This window comes from Coffea eugenioides, chromosome 5 (assembly GCF_003713205.1).
Source record: "Coffea eugenioides isolate CCC68of chromosome 5, Ceug_1.0, whole genome shotgun sequence".
NCBI lineage: Eukaryota > Viridiplantae > Streptophyta > Magnoliopsida > Gentianales > Rubiaceae > Coffea > Coffea eugenioides.
The window spans coordinates 50,684,780-50,706,261 of record NC_040039.1 but is presented as its reverse complement, the minus strand read 5'-3'; the positions used below and the strand labels follow the sequence as shown (position 1 = coordinate 50,706,261).

Genomic DNA, 21,482 nt, shown 5'->3' with positions numbered 1-21,482 from the left:
GCTCTTAATCTTTATTTTTATAGAAAGGAGAGACCGATGATGGCAGTGCATTTTTGTGCAGAAAAAAAAAAAAAAGAGACAGCGGAGCGCAAGTGGATAATCTTGGAGTGCATATTTCCATCACAAGTCAATTATTTCAAGGACACAAAGCCAATTTCATAGAATCCTTTGCGTAGTTGACGGGGTCAACTACAGGCTAGCCAAGTCAGCTGATCAAGACAAAGAAGAGCTCACTGTCGGGTGCAGCAGCTAGTGAGAAACCGAAACAATTCGTCAAGTCAAGAACAAAATGACTTCTGTTCCCTTAGTCTTCCTTTCTCCTAAACCACAAATAGCGACTTCTATTTCTTAGTCTTCCGTGACTACGTGCTGCCCCTGATTATTGACAATGGCCGAAAGGGATATAGCAAGCATGCCCCTTAAAAAAGTTTTATAACTTTGGCAATCAAATCAACTACTTCACTCAGGGAGCGATTAATGACCTGTTTTTCCAGGAGCGGCTAGGTAATTATCCAAGTAAGATATATCGGGTTCGAACCCTCCTATATATTTTCACTTTTTTTTTTTGAAAAAAAGTCCTACTCACTCAATATGAAAATTCAGTAGCAGTTGCAACTCCACTTTTAGCGTATCTTTAGCTTTCTGCAGTAGCTGAAATACAAAACCAAGCTGCACAGTTCTTTGCTCCATTTAGGGGCTCAGACAGATTACATACAGTTAATTCTCATTTGGATGTTCGGCTTTCATTTTTTTAGCAATGATTGCCAGTGATTTGCCTCCAGAGAGCAGCTTAGAAACGTATATTGTTCGTGTGTGAGGCACCTGATGCTCAAATAGTTACAGAGCCATCGGAAGCCCTTAGAAAGCTAGTGTTCTTCTTTTTCCATCATTCTGGGATCAAGTTTGGTGAGATATACAGGGACAGTAACCAATGTTGGCGAGGCTCATTCATCTTACCCAGTCCAGGGCCTCCCCCCCCGCGGGCCGGCCGGGTGTAGATGTATGTGGCCGTCGAACCAAGCACATTCAACTTCTCGGGGCTGAACCAGAAAATCACATACACAGTTACATTCGCCCGATTGGCAAATTCCGGCAGTGCTGCCTATTCTCGAGGATTTCTTACATGGGCTTCAGATAAGGAGTCCAATTTTGGTGAATCTAAATTCCACGTAGTAAAGGTTCTGTCAAAACTCAGTAATGCAGGTGGAATCTATACCATCCAAGTCAAGTTATAGACATCTCGCCTGACTTGTTTTCTGAAGTTACCTTTTCGTGATTGATGAATAATGACTGTAAGCACTTCAAGCGCGCCCTTTTTTGAATTTCATAGGTGCATTTTATTTGTACTTTTCACTGATACCACTTTTGTGAAGTAACGAACATGAAATGAAAATATTGTTAAAGAAAATTAAAATGGTTGTGTTTGGATTGCATTTTTCGTCATTTTTCATGGAAAAATTATTATAACGATTTGATATATGTAAGGGAAAAAAGTGATAGGGAAATGTGATCACGAAAAACGATAATGTTTTTCGACGGAAACAAGCAATCCAAACAAGGCAATGTTGTGATTGAAGAATAATATATAGTAATAAATTAGTCAATAAACAATTGAAAAAAGAATTGTCTACTTTTGTTTACGGAACTTCAAGAATTTATTAAGTAGTACAATTTGTGACCTGGCTCCCGCAGGGACACACCAGCCACCCACCCACCCAAAAAGATCTGGGAATAGAATTATTCCTGCATGGTATAAGATGGTGGAACAACTTTCCCTCTTTTTTTTTTGGAACAACTTTCCCTCTAGCCAACGGGACCGAGCTGCTGGATCTAAGCAACCCCGCCTCAGTCCTCACCCACCATATAATAGACTTCCCCCCAAAAAAAAAAAAAAAAAAAATAGTTCAGTGCTAAAGGACACAGCCCTGATCAAAAAGTAGCCGACACATCCGAGAAAGGACATGGGGTTATGTGGCCGCGGGTTCGTGAAATCTCCAATTTCTCAGTCCCAAATGACTCTTACACCCTAAGCTGTATTTGTAATTCTACGGTGTTGTCAATAAAAGCATGGACTTCTGGTCTCTGTGGTTTACTTAATCGACTGAGACAAGTATTGAGAGCATTCAAACGTATTAATTAGTTCCAAACTTTTAATGCTAAAATGTATTTTAGTTAATCATTGTTAATATTTATTAAAAAAAATTTAATCATTTTTAATAGGCTTTTGTCACTTTCTTCTTGCATCCACAAATATGAAAAGTGAATCAAAATCCTTCCATAAATACAATAATTTATAAATGACCGAAAAAAAAGGTTAATCGAAGTGGGTTTGGATTGAGATGATTTGAAAAAAAATAATTTATTTCACAAATTTCAATTATCTTTTTATTTTTTTAATTATCTTTTTATCTCATATACATCACATCACAAAAAATACTATAGTAATTATTTCAAATAAATCATCTACTATCCATACAAACGCATGTACCTCAAATCTTCAATTGCCTTCACATGTTGTGGAAGGATCGTGTGCATAGATAGATGGTTGATCTTGCTAAGGTCAGAAAAATGGACAGGATTTTACCATTTTTATGGTCCTTTATTTTCCTTTTCATTTTGGCATGTTTTGGAACCTGTCATGGGTTCCTTCCAAAAAAAAAAACCGTCATGGGTAATATGGGAACAAAATCTCAATCTTTTAAAATAAAGGCACGAAAATAGACTGCACCATATTTACAGTCTTCGAAGTTCAAAGCCTTAGAAAAAGGAAACAAAAAATTTTCCCGGCCAGAGAATCTCTGCAAGAAAGATAAAAGCCCCCAAAACCTCAGGCCCCCACGCCCTCTCTTCCTTCTCTCTCTTTCTTACAGAAACCCACAAAAGCCTATCACAGGCCCATCTCCACCTCCATCTCAGCGGCTATGGATATCCCAGAAAAGCTTTTGAAGTTCAAGGTGCATATCTTAATTGGGGCCATTTTAAGCCTTTTACTTATTTTTCTGGTCTATCTTGCACCCAGTTTCCTAGATATTCTCAAGTACTTTTGGCCCCTTTTGGTCTCAACGGCTCTTTTCCTGGTGGCCATAGTGGTGTTTGGCCGGATTTCTCCGCCGCCTTCGGAGGCTTCGGGTGAAAAAGCCGGTGAAGGGATTTTAGATTACGTGGCTGGCGAGCCAGATAATCTACAAACCCAAGTAGATGAACATGATTCAGCAGAGGAGGCAGCCGTATCAGCACCAGCATCAGCAGCAGCAAAAGGAAAAGGAATAGCAGAAAATGATGACGAGTAAAAAGCATGGTGTAGTAACAAGTAACGCTTGCATAAATCAATTGCTAGTTTCTAACGTTTCTCTCTTTCCTTGGATTTTTCTCTCTCTCTCTCTCTCTTGACATTATTATTGTTTGTAGTTTAAGGAGATCAAGGACTTTGACAGGTTGGGAATTGTATATTGCAGAAATTAAATAAATGTCGTTCAGATCACTCTTGCTGCTTGATAGTTGGGTCCCCTAATTCCTTTGCGTTTGGGTGGTTCATATGTTGTTTAACGTACAATTATTCTCACCACTTTGAGTATCACCAAGTGCAATTTTTCTGGCAGAAGTTACAATTCATAAACATATTTTGAATTGGGTGGTGGTTCATAGTAAAATGGGATTTTGCTTTCGGCAAAGGGCAGTACTTTTTTTTGTTTTTATTCCATCGGTTTTCTCAATCAATGTGGAAATGATGAAAGGGGTTGAATTAGATTAGAGTTGGAGACGCTAGTTTGACTGTGATTTGACATCGACAGACACTGTTGGCTGACAATACCTTAGAAAGGACTTAGGTCCGTCTGCTCATTTCTCCATGTCGGGACAATGACTTTAGCTTTTATCTTAATCTTTGCCCAATCCCTTGATGATTTTTATTATTGCGTAGATGTTTATGAAGCAACGACCATATTCAATTTGTGAATTTCAAGTATGAAAATTATTTGTCGAACCCTTTGAATAGTTATGAATTTGTTAGGGTAGACTACTATTATTTGAAATAATTACTGTAACACTTTTTGTGATATGATGAATTTGAGATAAAGAAAATGGTTATAAATATAAAAAAGTGGATTGAAAAATATGTTCATGATGCCTGCGAAACATACGAGTAATACCATAATAATTTGATATAATGTGAAATTAAAAAATGATTTAAAAATATATTTACGAAATCGTAAAACTTTTTAGATGAAAAATTGCAATCCAAAAAGGCCTTAGCTTTCTATGCACAAGAAAAAAAAACAAAATATTATCATGGTTGGCCAAGCAACTCTTAAGGAAATTGCTCCAATATTATTTATTTGTCCGAAATTTAAGAAGTTAGGATTTTGTGGGTTTTTGGGGTTCTTGGAATCTCAAATTCAGTTGCTAGATTAAAGGCTCTTTGAATTACTTGTATTCCATCCAATTGGACTGATGTACGAAGTGAAGGGGGATACATGATTGTTTACTAAATCATGGGTTTTAACAACAATTTCAAGTAATTAAATATAACAAAGTAAAAGATTTTAGGTAAAAATTGGTCTGTCGCCTGCCTCTGCATCAAATATTTCGTCCAGCCAACCTCCAATAGTTGGGCACTCTGCATTCATTCTTGTTGGCAACACCAAGTTTTCGTGATGTCTAAACAAGAGTAATCAGGGGTTAGGTGCCAGTCTTTTTCATCAGGTCGGAAATTATGAAGCTGTCTTAAAATGGACAATATTCTTAGGTTGTTGGCCTTTACTGATTAACTTTAATTAGATAGGAGGGATGGGTTGGGAGATTCTAATTCCATTACACTTAAAAAAAGAGAAAAAAGAAAAGTTGAAAATTTTTTTAAGTAGATATAAATAGGGGTAGGGATAAATAAGACTTTTACCTTGTTCCAAACGGACGGTATCCAAACCAGTGTTTTCAGAACCGGACCGGACCGGCCGGTTCGACCGGTTGGACCGCGAACCGGCCATGTCACCGGTCCGGTCTAATGCTAAAGCCGGAAGTTCATGGAGAACCGTTGAAACCTGGATGAACCGGACGAACCGTGTGAACCGTTAAGAACCGTGAACCGGTGATTTTTTAAATTTTTCAACAAAATATCAAAAATGGTGTAGTCATGATTTGAACTTGGGTCTCCAGGTTTGCATATGACAATCTTACCGCTAAACTGTAGTTAAGTTTGTTGAAAATTCTACTTGACTAAAAAATATATTAAAACATCAAGTTCTTCTCTTATTTTTTTTTTTCAATTTTTTCTTCTTAACCATTTTTAACCCAAATATCCACAACAAGATTTTCTCAAGTCTTCACCATTATTATCAGGTTATTATCTTTAGCAGATTGTAAACAAGTTGAAAATTTCAACTTTTCTTGTTTTCCAACATCTTGGTAAGTTTAATTTTTTTTCTTTTCAAGGCTTTTTTTTTCTATATTACTATCTTTAGTTGATTTTTTTGCATTTTCTTCTTTTTCCCCTCAATTTTCATATGTTTCCCTCATTTTTTGTTTTATTTTTATTTGATTAATTAAGGATGAAATTTTTGCAAAAGTAGTGCACATCCATGTAGGAATTGGGTAGGAATTACAAATAATAACATTGGGCTGGTAAAAAATATGGTAGTTGGCACATAATCGAAGCTATTGATAATTGAATTTAAAATAATTAATGGTATAGGATCATTGAATTTAATATAACATGTTAATTAGTAATGTTTAGTAGCAATTAATTTTTTATGTGTTTAACTGTATATTTGTTTTTCAAAAATTTTTAGTTTTTTTTTTAGTTTGAGCAATTAGATTTATATTTTTATAATAAAATTTTAACTTTTTCAGCTTAAGTTGATTAAATTGTGAAGGTGGTGTGGTTGCTTATCATGCCACTCATAAAAGTTTGCTATTCAAATGGTTTGTCTTAACTTGAACTCTTTTATGGATTTTTTTAAGGGTTGTAAAAGAATTTCAATATTTAATTTATTTATTTTTTGTGTTTTTATTTGTGATAATTGGTGAACATTTGGATTGTATCTATTTATGTTTATAATGAATTTATGAAAACTTGTGGTGAATTATGATATTTTAATTATATTTATCATTCCATGTTTTATGTATAACTTTTAGAAATTTATTATTATCATAACTTAAATTAAGTTATGTTGGTAAAGTTCAAGTGTAGAATGAAAAGCTGCTTAGTACTTAACAAAAAAAAAAAAAAAAATAGTGAACCTATGAACCGGCCGGTCGGACCGCAAATCGGCAACCTTTCCGGTTCACTGACAGGTCCGAGTTTAAAAACATTGATCCAAACTGGCCCGTAGGCCGTAACCAGTGGAGAATGGAACTTCAGCAGCTGCTACGCCTCCGATCCTGTGGGCTTATGGGAGGTGGAGGTCCATAAAGGATTTCTTCATAACCCAACAACGTACTCTGGTAAATGATTGAATCATGACAGGCGACGCTCCAGATGCCCAATTGACAACACAGGTCCCTAGCCGTTTCTCCAAAGAAAAAAGAAAAGTGCTTGGCCACCAAAACCGTAGTCAAATGACCAAAATCTTGGGTACATTTTTCTCCTCTCGCTTCTTAAAATTCCACCCCTAAGTTTGGACAGCAGGAGAAAGAATCTTCTTTCTTATTTTTTGGTGTAACCCCAAGCCCCGAGTGTAATCTGGAGTGGAGTAGAACCCTTTAGGGATGAGGGAAAAACTGGTCTCCAAAATGAATGAAGGCACTAACAAGAAAATTCCATTTAAGCAGGATCCAGAGAGCATCTCTCTCTCTCTCTCTCTCTCTCTCCGCCAACCCAAGCCCCATCCTCCTCTAGAGCAAAGGGCATATCCATTTAGTTACGTGCATAATCGGATAGCTCTATTGGAGAGGTCTATCTTTAATGGGACTGCAATTGAACATAGAACAAACTGACAATCTTGGAAGCCCCTACAGGAGATGTTAACGCGTCCAGTGACTGAATTGGCTAACTTTTTCTAAATACTCATCATGAAGAAAGAACTTGTGCCATCATCCCACAGTTCTGAGACAAGAACATCAAGTTCATTTACATTCATGACAAGTTGAAAGGAGCATGCTTCTGCGTGAAGCATGGTAGACAACAAAGAAGAATTTCTATATGACGACAAGCAACTAGCAGAAAGGATATCATCACTATTTTTTTTTTTTTTTTAAAGATAAGGTAATCACATCGCAGTTTAAGATGATTGGGCGAGGGATATATCAGAGGTTGACAAAGTTCCAGACTGATCAACGTCAAGATATTCAAATTCTTCCAGCACAACTGAGATATCTTCTTGGCTGATCTTTCCCATCTCTTTGAGCTTGTATATGACAAACTCAGCAGCACTATCATACAAGCAAGAAAAAGGTAATTAGTAATTGGAAAACAAAGCCCCTTAATATCTGGCAACAACTTAGTAAATGAGGAGCCCAGTGACAAAAGAACCAGCAATAAGAGTTTGCAGAATCAATTCTAGGCAGCAGATATACTCACCCAACTATACCATTATCATCAAGATCAGCAGCTTCAAGATCCACGTTGGTCATCGGCTTAGTAAGGACCCATCTAACCAGTTCCTTCTGTCTCTTCTCAGTGTTCAGCTCAGCAACATAAAGGAAAAATTGAGCCAAACAAAGTGTACTTGTCAAAATCCAAAAAATTGCAAAAATACGCCCAGCCTTGGTCGAGAAACTTTTATCCCCGTAACCAAGGGTTGTGATGGTGGAGCAGACGCAGTAAAAGGCATCAACAATGTCTAGTTTCTCAACTATGGTCAGGAAGGCTGTCCCAACTACTATCAACACCAGCAAAAAGATAAATACAGTTGCACACTTGTAGCTGACCTTGCGTGTTTCAATCTCCTCCGTCGTTTCTGTTGGTCCAACTTTTGGGCGTAAATTCAATGCTTTAACCAACAATGCCTCCTGCTTCTCTACTAAGTAATCTGCTCCTCTGCTCAGCATCAGACCAACTAATGCCATCCCTGAGAATACAAAAACACAGGCTAGCAGTTTCGTAGCTACACTGTTAGGCACAAGGTCTCCATATCCCACAGTGGTCATTGTCACAATGCAAAAGTAAACCGAATCAAGAACTCCATCAGTCCTTTCTCCTGCAATCTGGTGCCTAACAATATAAAAGCAGATGGCGCCTACAGCCAGGTACAAGAATAAGTAAATGGCAACCTTCCTTATACTTGGATGGAGTTTATTGAAGATGGATTCAGAGCGAGGAAGTGAGCCATCCTTTCCATTCAATTCTCCAGGGGTAAATTCTGCTAGTGGTGCACTTTTGCATCGGCGGAATCTTCTTCTGTAATTAAGTTTTTGGTTGGTTTTTGGCGCAACATCAAGTGATTCAGTTAACAATGGTTGTTTTACACCACTCTCAGCCATCCAGCAAATGTAGAGCAATACCCTGCACGATATTAACAGCTTTAACATATTAAGGACCTAAGAAGCACAATATATCACACACTACAGACTGTGATGTAATATATAAGAAGTGGTTTTGCTAGCATCCTTGAAGTTCACCAATACTACTTTCAAAGAAATATATTTTGTTTGCATATTAATGCCAATAACGGTAGCTCATCTTTTAGATAAACGATACCTTAGCACTTTTCCAGATGTAATATATGTCATTAAAAATTTGATCTGAAAATGTGTTAGGGAAAACCTCCATATAGGATTGAATATGGCCAGATGGTCAAGGATCACTCTTCCTGATCTTCGACTGCTGGTTCAGCCATCCAAAACCCCATTCCAGCTCCTTATTTCCTACCCTTCCCTTCAAAAAAATTAACAAAAAAAGGAAATAGAAAAAACACCTTGAGAAAATAGCGCATCAAACCCCATTTAGTTTTGCAGCTCACGATTTGTAGGCTTCTATCCCTTTAAACTCCCAAGTTGATTGATCCCCCAAACGCAGTTTCGTTCTGTTTGATTAAAGATGTTAACTTTGACACAACTAGCTAAAATTACAGTAAGTTCTTGGGCTTCTTACCTTGTAAAATTCCTCGCTTTGCAATAAAGATCAGCTATTCAACAGTTACCGGAGCAGGACAAAAAGAAAAAGAAACTATTCTGAAGAAAGTGATTGGTTTTCAAATCAATTAGGCTAAAAGATAATACTGCAAAACCACAACTACAAGAAATCGATTTCCACTTCACGGCCTGATTAATCATCAAGAAAACAAAACATATACACTACAGTCCACATTAAAGAGTAACGAACCACTAGATTTGAAAAATGAACACGAGGGGAGTACATATAAAAGTGGCATTATAATCAGATGAATTCAGATATGTAAGCAGGGCAGGGAGAAAGCAATTTACAAGTTAGAGAACGATGGGGTCAAGTAGCATAAAACCGCAAATGATCTGGGCTAGAAAAACTCACACAGTGGAAGCACAGTTTGGCAATAAGGGTTCCGTCCAGGAATTCTGGTTTTCTGCCGCACTAGAAAGTAGAAAGCTCGGAATCCTGCTCAGAATTTGCTAGAACATCGTGGATTCGAAGGGCTTGGCATCGTTTTCAGGATGACCCCCAGTTCCCGGGAGAAAAAGTTTCTGGATCAGTGTTTCCAGTAGAGTAAAGCTCACCACGCTAATGTATAATTGACACATGCCCAATACCAAGTGTTAATTAATTGTACTTTGCACAAATTATAGGATCAAATTAAAAAGGGAAATGAAGTTACCATCAACCTGTATATGTAGTTATGAAAGCATTCGGCTGGACTTTATGAAAATATCCTACATTTGGCGAAAAAATAACAACAACAACAACAGTAATAATTTTAGTGCCCTTCAAAACTCCTTTTTTTTTTTTTTTTTCCATGTGGTGGGGTATTGGGAAGGGGAGGAGGGGTAGTTGGTTGGGGGGGAGGGGATGGGTTATATTATTGTAGGAGTTGAAAGTATACAAAAAGTTTCAAAGAATACTACACTATGGAGTTGTGGGGATGATGTACCTTCCTAATCTCTGCAGACTCGCTGACCTTCAGTTGTATAATTTACTTTCAGATTTGGTTCTGAATGGGGGAGAAGATCAGAACGGAATCCGATCTGATATCATTGTCGAAGCATATTTAGACTTTGGGACAAGTTGAGCTTGGCTTATCGTTTTCAATATAATTGATGGGTATCCACATAAGTCTATTGTTTTCCTTCCAAAAGAAAAAAAAAAAAAAAGTCTATTGTTTAAAGCTTTGCCATTGCAACATGCTTACCATCATCATCTCTTACAGTAGTATCAGACACTGTCAATCAGGGACCATTCTAGACTCTTGACCTGCATCAACTCTTTCTAACTGTCCTGTTTTTGTTTATTGTGTCAATTTTTTCAATTATCTTTCTTCTCTTTTTCTTTTACACATATATCGCATCACAGAAAGTGTTGTGATATTATTTTAAAAATCTATTTTAAATCATCTCCGATTCTTCATTTAGCTTAGGGTGCTTTCAAATACTTGTGATTTTTCAAAAGTCAATTTTTGAATAGCTATAGAACACAAAGTTAGGTATCTTATAGCTTATGGAAAGTCATAGAAGAGCGCAAAAAGTTTTTTTTTTAATCAAATTATGAATCATCATCCGTGGCAATCAACTTATTAAACTCAGATCGAATAACGACTGGACTAAATTATTGGGTCGGGGATCAATTGATCGGATCGGTTGAATCATTATCAAAAATCCGCTGACGTCAGTATGATGTCACAATTATTTTATATTTTTATAAGTTTTCAAAAATATTAAAATTAAATTCTTGGTTATATTCGGCCAATCATAGAAAATGTTTCAAATATATTAGACTTGCAATTAAATATACATCTAATAATTATATATAAAAATGTAAATTCATGGGTAAAATATATCTATTCTCCAAAATTACTTGAAAAACTAAATTAATAATCACTTATGCTAAATTGATAAAATCATAGGAATGAAACACATATTGATTTAGAGATCATTCAGAAAAATGAGTCATTTTGATATTTACATTAAATGAATGGCATTTTTTATTCCTATTAATAAATGAATATATTACAATTTAGGTAACTCAAAATTATGTTTGGACGAAAAAAGAAAGAAAAGTTTGAGACCTGGGTCTAACAACACTGGTGGCAATCGTTCCCTACAGGATGATAAGATGATGACCAAAATCAAGTAGACGGTTTCGGTGCCTGCCACATGGGCCCAGCAAAAGCCGAATCATGTTCGACATTTGAATGGCCCAATTGGTCCACAGCCCGCCTATGGTCACAGCGTTTAAACTTTAAAAAGGCTCGTTCCAACTTCCAACAGACAAAAAATGGAGGGAAAGCGTTCGTGCTTGAGCATTTCCATACCCTCCGACTTGCTCAGAAGAATTAGAGGTAATAGCACCACCATTATCTGCCCCAACCGAGGAACAGAAACTTCTCTACTATAATTTCACTTTTTAATTTTTGATTTCGTTTTGCAGAGCTGACGTTATCGATCCTCACGAATCTTTCCAATGGACAATCGCCGGTCGTTCAAATTGATCGATTCCGAAACTACTGCACCGAAACTTCTGGAAACTGGTTTGAACTCATGATTTTTCTCCTTGACTGCTTCGATCAAGTATTTTTTTAAAAAAATTTTGGAATATGCATCTCGAATTTCTCGATTAATCTCAGTTGTCAGTTCAATTTCGAAATTATGTTTCAGCGTCATTCTTAGAATTTCTGCAACATGTCTTTTGTTTCCGAACAACGGGCATATAAGCTATTCTTTGTAGGAAATTAAGTTACTTCCCCCTTTTCTGGAATGAGTATAGTAATGATGTTTCTAATTAGTAATTGACAGATGATGTGTGGAATTGAAACGAAATATAGTAATGACTAGTGGATTAGTGCCCTTGAGATTTAATTTTTTCTAGCTGAAAAAGAGAAGGGGAAAAAGAATTTCAGACGTATGAGATTCAAGCGTCTGATTGTGTTTGTGCAGCTACTGCAATTGTGGTATATCTGTGGGGAAGGAGCTATTGACGTTGCAGAGAGAATGTCATACTCGTAGACTGGGTGAGTGATGCACTTTGTTGCTGTATCCCAGACTATAATGTTTTTCTTTTTGGAAACCAGAAAGACAGTTCCTTGCTTTTACTTTGCTATCCTCTAAATATTTTTTTTCAAGAACCATGTCAAACCTTAGATGACTATCCAGAAGACTGTTCAACCAATTCTGAAATCTTGATTCCTGTTAGAGCAAACCAAAGTTCATATTAATTTCTATATTGTGAGTTCCCTATTCAGATGTCTTGCTTCGAGTGCTGCTTGTAGTTCAGACACTTCTGCAACAAAACAGGCATGGTTCGAAAAGGGATATTTACTACATGCATCCTACAGTTTTCAAAGGTACAAAAAAAATTTCCTTGTTTTGAAATCAATAGTGGTCCATTTCAAATTCCAGGATTTAAAAATTGAGGAATGAGTAATGAATATTGGTTCTGTCTTTGGGGTAGTTTCAGTGAAGGAACATGAATGATTTTATAAAATCTTCTCTACATTTAGCAAGTTAGCTCAATGATCTACATTCATCCCTAGGTATTGTCATACTTATAATAGGCTGATGAAATGGAGTCCCTATACCTGTTAGAGGAACGTATTTAACCACATATCATACTTTACTAGATCTGTGCATAAATCTGTTACTTAATTTTAACAATTGTAAGGAACTTTCTTCCCTGTACTTCTAAGACAGGCATCTAACTATCATTTTATTTTTGCGAACAGAGCAGTCTGTTGTTGACCGAGCAATTAATGACATTTGCATTCTTCTGCAGTGCAGTCGTCACAACTTAAATGTGGTAAATACTGTTAATGTGGTTTTCAATTTTTAGTTGATCAATGCTGGATCTACCTGTGATTCATAAACGTGTAACTGTAGTATTTAACTTGCCAAATGTTTCTAATAACATCTGAAACATGTTTTGGCTTGCTTTCCTATGAACGTGTATGACACGGGCAAAACTTAGGTTACCTCAATACTCACCTCTGTTATTTTCTCCTTTGCTCTGTTTGTTTAACCCAGAGTGGCTTCTTTTAGGATTTAAATTAGAGATATGTTTACATTCATTAAACTTTGTTCTGGCAGTAATTTATAAACGTCTTCTCTTCTGAATTAACTATTTTTCGCTTAAAGTTTCGGCTGACAAAAGATTTTAGTCTAACATACTTAGCTCTGTCTGTGACTATTTGCTTGCTTAGATGTTATAGGTTTTGCTTTGTTGCTTTGCTCAAGAGTTCCAAGTGTTACTTACGTATGCTATTGCACACGGCCATGTCAAAATGCTGCCTTGATAATGCATGTGACTTCACTGCTATCATTTTGAATAATTCAAACTCCTTCAAAAGATTGCCCGACTATTCAGAAACTTATGACCACGAAAGTAATGCATCTGTGATTCTCTTGTGCAGGTATCTGTTGGAAATGGGTTGGTAACTTCTTCTGAATATGGCAAAAGTAAATTTCCATATCAAAATCACTGGAACTATGTTTCAAGCATGACATGTAGAAATGATGTGGTCAATGTGACACACGTCTCTTCCGCAAGTGGATTGTCTTACTAGTACTTGAAATCTGACATGGCTTCTGTTGGCTATCTCTCTCAACTTCATGCTTGTTAGTTTCATGAAAACTGCAGCCCTTATGATTATTACTTTTGCCAAATAAGAGTACCCTGTTATGATACTGATATCCGGTGCATCTGAGCTGAAGTTTTTTTTTTTTTTTTTTTGTCTCTAACCAAAAAAGACATTTTCTGTAGTTATCCTCAACGTGGCATTACCATATTTTGTCAGCAAGATGTGATTTTACTGTATTGCAAAACTACCAATCACTTTTATATCCTGAAATTTTCTTCAGATTTTTTATACCGACTTCAATTGATATTATGACAGTTGTGGCCCTAATTTACATCACATATTTTTCTGATGTAGAATGGTTATGGGTTGGCTCAAATTTTCAGAAGCTGGGAGGAAATTTGATTGCATCAACAATCCTAACACGGTAAAGATGAGAATAAATGTTCACGTTGAAATTTTCAGATGAAGCTGGGATGAAAGTTATGGCTATTTTCTGGTTGTTGTGCAGGCTTATCCTGTGCCTGTTCACGTGGAAGATGTCGAAAGTATCCGGTTGACAAAGACATGGATATAGCCTTTCTTTGATACTACAATTCGGTTCAATAGCTTAGAGCATTCGGTCTCTTCCTTCAACAAGGACATACTTAACATGCAAATTGGCTGAATCAAAGTTTATCCTAGCATGCTATAGTGGTCTGCTATTAGATTTAGTTTGCTAGCAAAGGTCAATATAAGCAAAATGGAATCTTGTGATCCTTAATAGTTGCAAGTAGATATAATTGGTGTTGCTCGGTATATATTAGTTGTCGAAAAAGAATCAGGTATATGATTTTTTCTTAGCAAACTGGTGCTCATTATCATCATGATAATTTAGATTCTTATTTTTAACCATTTTTGTTCTTCATATACCCTTCAGTATTCCAGAGATTAGCGAATGATTCTTTTTGCACAAGAAACCGTTGCATTGTGGTCACAGTGAGTTTAGTATTCCAGAACTAGTGAATGATCCTTGTTGCACAAAGAAAGAGTTACATTTTCATCACAGTTAGTTTTCTTCTGGTTGAATTTCATTGCACAATTATATAATTTGACGTCTGCTTGTTAGGGAAGAGGCTATCCTGATGTGCCAACGAGAAGGTAAAGGCTATTGTTCCGATTGCTGTTGAGATATGCAACATATGACCTACAAGATTCTGGTTGGCCATCTTAACAGTAGCTATTGCTTTGCCTTTCAACCAGATTTTTGCGCCTCCTTATTGAAAAGCTGCATCTGCCCGCCTATTGTTTGGTAGATTGTGATCCTTATGGCATTGATATCTTGACAACTTACAGATTTGGTTCTATGGTGAGATCTCATAACTGAAGTATTTTTCACTCTCAATACATATTGACCGCGTGCTAGCATAATCAAATTCTTATGTACGTGTGATGGAGATGGGAACCTGCAATTCTGCTATAAAATAGAAGCCTGATTACCTGGTTCATTGACTGATATCTTTCTCTCGATTTTGAAGCAAATGGCCTATGATGCAAAATTTCTATGCGTTCCAGAGATAAGGTGGCTTGGTGTTTTTCCATCCGAAGTTGAGAAGTATTGCCTTCCTCAACAGTGTCTGCTACCTTTAACTAGAGAAGGTAAGGTGCATGCTCAAGGATAGCCTCTTACTCGTTCCCTTTCTATTCTTTTCTTGCTTTTGTTTTTTAGTGTGTATGGCGGATTCGACAACTTGAATTTGGCATACTTCATAATACATCTCATAAAAGTCCGGAATTCCTTGTCAGATAAGACTAGAGTTGAAGCAATGTTACTAAGGTGTTACTTGCGACGCGAAGCACCTCAGTGGAGGTTGAATTCTGTGTCTTTGTCTCATTGGTTCTATTTCTCTCGTTCAACGCTGACAATTTGGTCATTTTTTTTCAAAAAAGGTTTGAACTGGACTTGCTCCTTGCTCGAGGACTCAAATGTGAGATAGAAGCATTATCGGTGCAGTCACTTTCATTCTTGTCTGAGGAGTATCTTCCATCCAAGATCCAAGGAGGAGTCTACATCTAAAATAGTTCGTTATTTGGAACACGAGAGGACCTCCTTTTTGATTGATAGATTGTACACTGGCCCCTTTTATTTTTTTTTCCCTGATAGATTGTACATTGGCCGCTGGTCAGGTTAATATTCTTAGGATCAGTACCTCTATGCATGAATGCTAAGAAGTTTATAAATACACTGATCGGGCCTGTTGTGTGGAACTATTTTGCTCTCAAGCTCCGGACACCCAATCTATATATATTAAATTTTCATTGTTTCCAGCAAATCTTCAATGTAGTCATTATAGCACGATCATAAGTTGGTAAATGTTTTCCCAAGTCCCCTCATAAGATAAGAGACAGTTTCTAATGAATCCGATATAATCCTCTCCAGATTAAAGTTTTGCTAATTATCTGCAAGTCCAGAATTAAAGTTACAGTTAAATATGTTCATCATCATCATCATCTTCTTCTTCTTTTTTTCAATTTTTTCTCGTTCAAAGCACGTTTGATTTCACGGATATCATTTGCTAACAAAAATACTGAAGAGTATAATGTAAAGGAAGTCGGTGGGAAGGATGGTAAACAAATGCTTCTCTTAATCTGATGGGATAATTGGAGAGATGCAGATTTTTATCTTCCTTCGCAAGAAACGGAATGCTCTTCTTTGCCTCATTTAAAAAAAAAAATAGACGCGTCTTATTTTTGCCCCTCATTGTAACCTCTCATACTACTATACGATCAGAATTTATGACGATTGCGAGATCTTCAACTTGTAAGGAATAAACTCGGTGCATGCAAGAAAAAGGAATGTCCAAAAACGAGTGAAAGAAAACGCCAAAACATGGAAAGGAAATTTTCTCCAACATTGTTGGCAGAAATTACTAGGGTTTTTGAGTGCAATGAATCGGATATACATGGAAAGTCTTTAATTTAGGTAGCGAATAATATATTGAGTGTATCTTTAATATATGATAATGGAATTTTTCCTAAATTTCATTCCAAGAAGGCTAAACCGTATCTATAAATACCATTACATTCATACATCTTTTTCACGAAGCTAGATACTAGCATTCACCCTGTTTTTGAGGCAATTGGAGAACGCGAGGGCAAGTTCTGATGGCGTCGCACGCAGAAGCGGTAAACCAAGATTTATTTTTTTGCTTTTCGTTCAAGCCTGTTTCAGTTTTCTTGATGCATATGTGTTGATTATTATGCTTTCTCTATTGGTTCTGTAACGCAAAATTATGTCCCCCTAAAACAGTGGCCTTTGTCTAGATAACAATAATGTCTTCGTTATAAGCAGATATATTTCATATTCATTCACTCTAAATTCTGGGTTTTTCGTTAATAGTCGTTGGTGCAGGATGTGTGATGACTTGAATAGTTAATTATAAAAAAAAATTCATTTTTTTGTTTGATAAAAAGATCGACAATCTTTGATTCTACAGATTAATAATTCCTTGCGTGTAGATTTTAGTTTACATTGACTCCACTCTTTCATTTGATGGAGCTCCCATGTTTAGCGTTTTAAAATACTATTATTCTTAATCTTCCAGTTCTGGTTTTACCTTTACATGTGAGGATAAAGACTTATCCCTGCGTTATTTGTAAAAACCAAAATCTTGAATATTTTGTCTTTGATTGTTGCATTTGTGTAGAATTGTCTGATGAGAATTAACATCCGCTGTGAGGCATGCAAGATGAAGGCTCATGAAGTCTTCAGCTCTGTAGTCGGTATGTACTCCTAACAATTAATCCACTCACTCCATCAGTGCTCTTTGATTTCGCTTTCTCCTCATTGCAATTAATTTTTTGTTCTTGATTAATTTGTGTTTTAGGAGTCTATTCGGTCAGGATAGATCCCAATGAAGGGATAGCTTGCTTTTATGGTGAAGTTGAGCCTACAGAATTCATGAGTGCCATAACATCATTCAACAACAGGCATGGACAGCTGGTTCATGCCAATGTCAAGCATCCAGAAATCAACAGCGATGGTTCACGTAATTCTGGCCCCGGCTACAGTTACGGGTATCCCTGTTACGGCTACACTTACGGAAGAATACATCCTACAGCTGCATACCCGCATAGGAGGGTGTACCGGCTCCACCGCCCTATAGGGCTGATTCCACCACCTACGTACATGCCGGAGCTGCCTCGGCGACACCGCAAGGGGTCCTTCAAGTGCTTTGGCATGTGGTGATCTCCTCAACGGTTGATTGCAATGCCAACGGCTGGCTTCTTGCTATATCTTCTACAAATATATGCTACTATTTGTCTACGTAGTTAAATTTCGTGTTTGTTTGGGTTTCTGTTATTGGAGTTCGAACAATTAGTATGAGTTTGTAACTTGTTTGGTTCGGCCTTTTCAGGAGGTCTTATTATATATGCTACTAGTAATAAAGACATCATGCAAAGGCGAGTGTTTCAGTTCTTAATTAAAACTATTGGTACGTGGTTTGCTTATAACTGTGGAGTGTTTTGATCTCATTTCTTCCAAGCTTGTATCTCTCTCTCTCTCTCTTTGGGGACTAATTTCAGTATGCCAACTCTCAAGTTGAACTAACAAATTGTTCGTCTGAATAACAAGGGAACGTTAATAACACTGCAACAAAAGTGAAAGAAATTATGCAGACAGCTAGACAAAAGGATTGAGCTTATACTTTTAGATACTCGTATGAATGACGGGCGATATTATATATTGAGCCACAATTGGTAGTAGAATCATTGTTGTAGCGATTGTTACAAAAAGTAGCCTCATCCTTAAATTTGATTCACATTAATGGTTGCAGTGTCTGCAACTAGGGATGTAATCGAACCGAGCTTGACTCGAACTCGGTCAAACCGAGTTCGAGTAGAGTTTCGAGCAGCTCGATAAGGTTATCGAGTCGAGTTCGAGCATCCAGAAGTGATGCTCGAAGGCTCGACGAGCCTTATCGAGTATTTTAATTTTAATTATTTAATATTTTAATTTTACTTATGTAATATTTTATTATTATAAAATTACTCTTATACCCAAAAGAATTGTCGAATTTACGAAATGTTTCAAGTCATATAAAAATTTTAAAAGGATAATAATGTCTTTTCGCTCAAAAATTATCAAAAAAATGAAATTTAATAACTCGAACTCGAACGAGTTCGAGCGAGCTCGATAAGACTCGAATGGACTCGAACCCATACGAGTCGAGCTCGAGTATTGCGAGTAACCTTCGAGCTCGAGCACCCTATCCGCGATACTCGAGCTCCACTCGACTCAATTACAGCCCTATCTGCAACGACTCGATTCTTACATGCAAAGCGCGGTAAATCATTCATCGAGGCTGTGACTCTCCATGTAGAGTTATACTCTGGCTTTGACGGCTATCAATACCCACCATTTTCTTCCATTTACTTTGACTCATTAATACTTCTGTTTTTCAGCCAACCAAAAAAGAAAAAGGGAATTCATCATTGGTCACAAAGAATTTTGATACTATGAATTTTTGAAAAAAAAATTGCACCAAATCCAAAATATTCATTTTGTGATCAATGGGATGCATAGTATTCGTGATTAAATCAAATTTCGAGAATTCCCATATTTAACTGAAATATTACTTTAAATAGTTATCTGTCAACTCAACGCATGATTCCACTGTAACGCCGACTTAATGTGGTTTTGAGCTTATGAGATATATATTTCTTGTAACTTGGCTTGATGGTTAGCTAATGAGACTGAGTACAAACTGATCGACGCTATATTAATTCATGCAAGATTAGTATTTTGTCATTTCTTCTGATGTTTTACAGTATGGTTAAATCTACCTGTGTTTTTTTTTTTTTTTTATCAACGATTCACCGTGGATGCAAATTATATTATTAACCCTTCCGGTTTTTTTTTTTTTTTTTTTTGAACAGAACTTTTCGGGGTGGTATTTACCTTTGTTTACGTCCAGATCGTCTTGCACTTTACTTACCAATGGCAATGGTGCGACTTAATTCATGCCATTCCGTATTACATGCAATGCATTAAAAGAAATTATTTATCCCAGATCTTTTGCTAGTAACTAAAGCTTAGCCTAATTTTTGCAATCCGGTCGCTGACATTTAATGCTTAAACCGATTTTGGAGGCATCGACAGTTTTTTCCTCCGTTGATTGAAAAAAAAGGGGGGGAAGATATGCAAATATACCACCGACCTTGTAATTGGTGATTTGGGGTGCCTAGAATTTTGGATGATTGACGAGATCTTCTGTCGTGGAAGCAAAATGTTCCCATTTAATTTGGAACAGAAAATTAAAGAGAAGTAGAGTATCTAAGATATGGAAAGTAGAATCAATTGATTGATCTCCTACTATACATAATAAACCAGAAGAACTACTATGGGGTTTCGACTTTCAAATGAAGCGAGCATAGAACGTTCGCATGGAAAGTTTTTATTTAGGCATAAATAATGGTAGGTTTCTTACTATATTTAATGGCGATCACAAGGAAGGCTAACTTTAAATCTATAAATACCATTCTCTCCATCTTTTTATTTCTTACAAAATAATCAGTTTAGCATTCACCTCTTGATAGTATTATTGTTAGAGTAGGTATTTGGGCAGCGAGGGAGAAGAAGTTTCAAAACCCTTGATTTCGATGGCACTTCATGCTGATGCGGTAATCCCTTTTGTTTCAGATTCCTCTTTACTCCTATATCATATTAATATACAGTATTAAGCTTCTGATATGTTATATATAATAATCTACTACGATTTGAAACGATAAAAAAAATTGTAAAAAAAATTTATCCCCCCTAGCTTGTTAAAGAAATATATATTTTTCCAGATCTTGAAGTTAATATAAATTTCAATAATTAATGGCTCACCGGATATTTGTGTGTTTATGATTGATTGCCTTTGGTTGGTGGGAAATCTTCCACAAACTATTCTGCGGAAAATAATTAAACGACGGGAAGTCTGTGTAGTGTGGTGTTAAGATGATGAAGCCAGTCCATGAATCTACAGATGGGTTTGTATACAAATTTTACATTTGGCTAAAAGGAGTTATGTATATGAACTGCCTGCAACCTAACCATGTTTAAGTTCGATTATGTTCTTTTTTTAAAGTTTTCCTACTCAATCTTATTCTTGTCCAATAACCTGTTTCTCATGAAGGCTCAATACATTCATAAAGTTGTACGTGAGTTCGATGTCCAGAATCGATATAACAATTCTATTTGATGCATGCATGGTGATTCTATTTGTTTTTGACGCTGCAGTGATATTCTTTACATAGTTTCCTTTCATATCGAAAGCTTTCACAGTTCTGTCGTTAATGCCCTGCATGGTGATTCTATTTGTTTTTTGGCATGATTAACGATACCCCTTTTTTTTGTTTTTTTAATCTGGCATCCGCAGAACTTTAGTTTTGTGGTAAGGTAGAGGATGACAAAGATAAATGACCATTCTGGTTTTATCTTTCATAATGTTGCTCATCTAGCTAGATCTGTACCATTCATCCCAAAAAGCATTCATATTCTGATCCTCCATTTGTATATTTAGGCTTGTGTTTTGAAAGTGAACCTTCATTGTGAAGGATGCAAGATGAAGACAATGGAAATCCTCGGCTCTATAGTTGGTAATTCCCAGTTACTATATAGCTAGCGTCACAATCCAATATGCAAATATTCTTTTAAAAAAAAAAAACAAAAATCATGTTGCAGGGGTGTATTCTGTCGCCATAGATGGTGAGGAAGGGCTAGCAAAGATTTACGGCGAAGTTGATCCAAACATGCTTCTGAGGGCAATAGGAACATCCGGGAGACATGCAGAGCTGGTTCGTATGGACATCAAGCATCCACAGATAAAC

General features: G+C 36.5%; 3 protein-coding genes across 7 annotated transcripts; 2 read left to right on the top strand and 1 right to left on the bottom strand.

Moving 5' to 3' along the window:
* Window positions 1–6,890: 6,890 nt before the first annotated feature.
* Window positions 6,891–9,831, bottom strand: LOC113772185 (two-pore potassium channel 1). Of its 5 annotated transcripts, none has more exons than XM_027316756.1 (5): window positions 9,730–9,831; window positions 9,422–9,628; window positions 8,633–8,809; window positions 7,514–8,437; window positions 6,891–7,365 (listed from the first exon to the last, which is right to left on the bottom strand). In XM_027316756.1, exons 3-5 carry the CDS (start codon window positions 8,662–8,664, stop codon window positions 7,215–7,217), a joined length of 1,107 nt encoding a protein of 368 aa, XP_027172557.1. In that variant the 5' UTR covers window positions 8,665–8,809; window positions 9,422–9,628; window positions 9,730–9,831; the 3' UTR covers window positions 6,891–7,214. The 5 variants fall into 5 exon arrangements, with proteins under 5 accessions (XP_027172557.1, XP_027172559.1, XP_027172560.1 ...); XM_027316758.1 differs by having other exon boundaries at window positions 8,677–8,809; XM_027316759.1 differs by having other exon boundaries at window positions 8,699–8,809.
* Window positions 9,832–11,335: 1,504 nt separating this feature from the next.
* On the top strand, window positions 11,336–15,890 carry LOC113772209 (meiotic recombination protein SPO11-1). Its single transcript, XM_027316795.1, has 15 exons — window positions 11,336–11,399; window positions 11,489–11,588; window positions 11,995–12,068; window positions 12,300–12,401; window positions 12,780–12,853; window positions 13,464–13,480; window positions 13,986–14,055; window positions 14,140–14,176; window positions 14,405–14,452; window positions 14,548–14,606; window positions 14,737–14,768; window positions 14,871–14,976; window positions 15,146–15,266; window positions 15,414–15,477; window positions 15,558–15,890. Exons 1-15 carry the CDS (start codon window positions 11,336–11,338, stop codon window positions 15,682–15,684), a joined length of 1,095 nt encoding a protein of 364 aa, XP_027172596.1. The 3' UTR covers window positions 15,685–15,890.
* An 882-nt stretch (window positions 15,891–16,772) lies between these two features.
* LOC113771973 (heavy metal-associated isoprenylated plant protein 34-like) lies at window positions 16,773–17,856 on the top strand. The gene is made up of 3 exons (XM_027316516.1): window positions 16,773–16,793; window positions 17,315–17,390; window positions 17,495–17,856. The coding sequence occupies exons 1-3, from the start codon at window positions 16,773–16,775 to the stop codon at window positions 17,854–17,856; spliced, it is 459 nt and encodes a 152-aa protein (XP_027172317.1).
* Window positions 17,857–21,482: the final 3,626 nt, after the last annotated feature.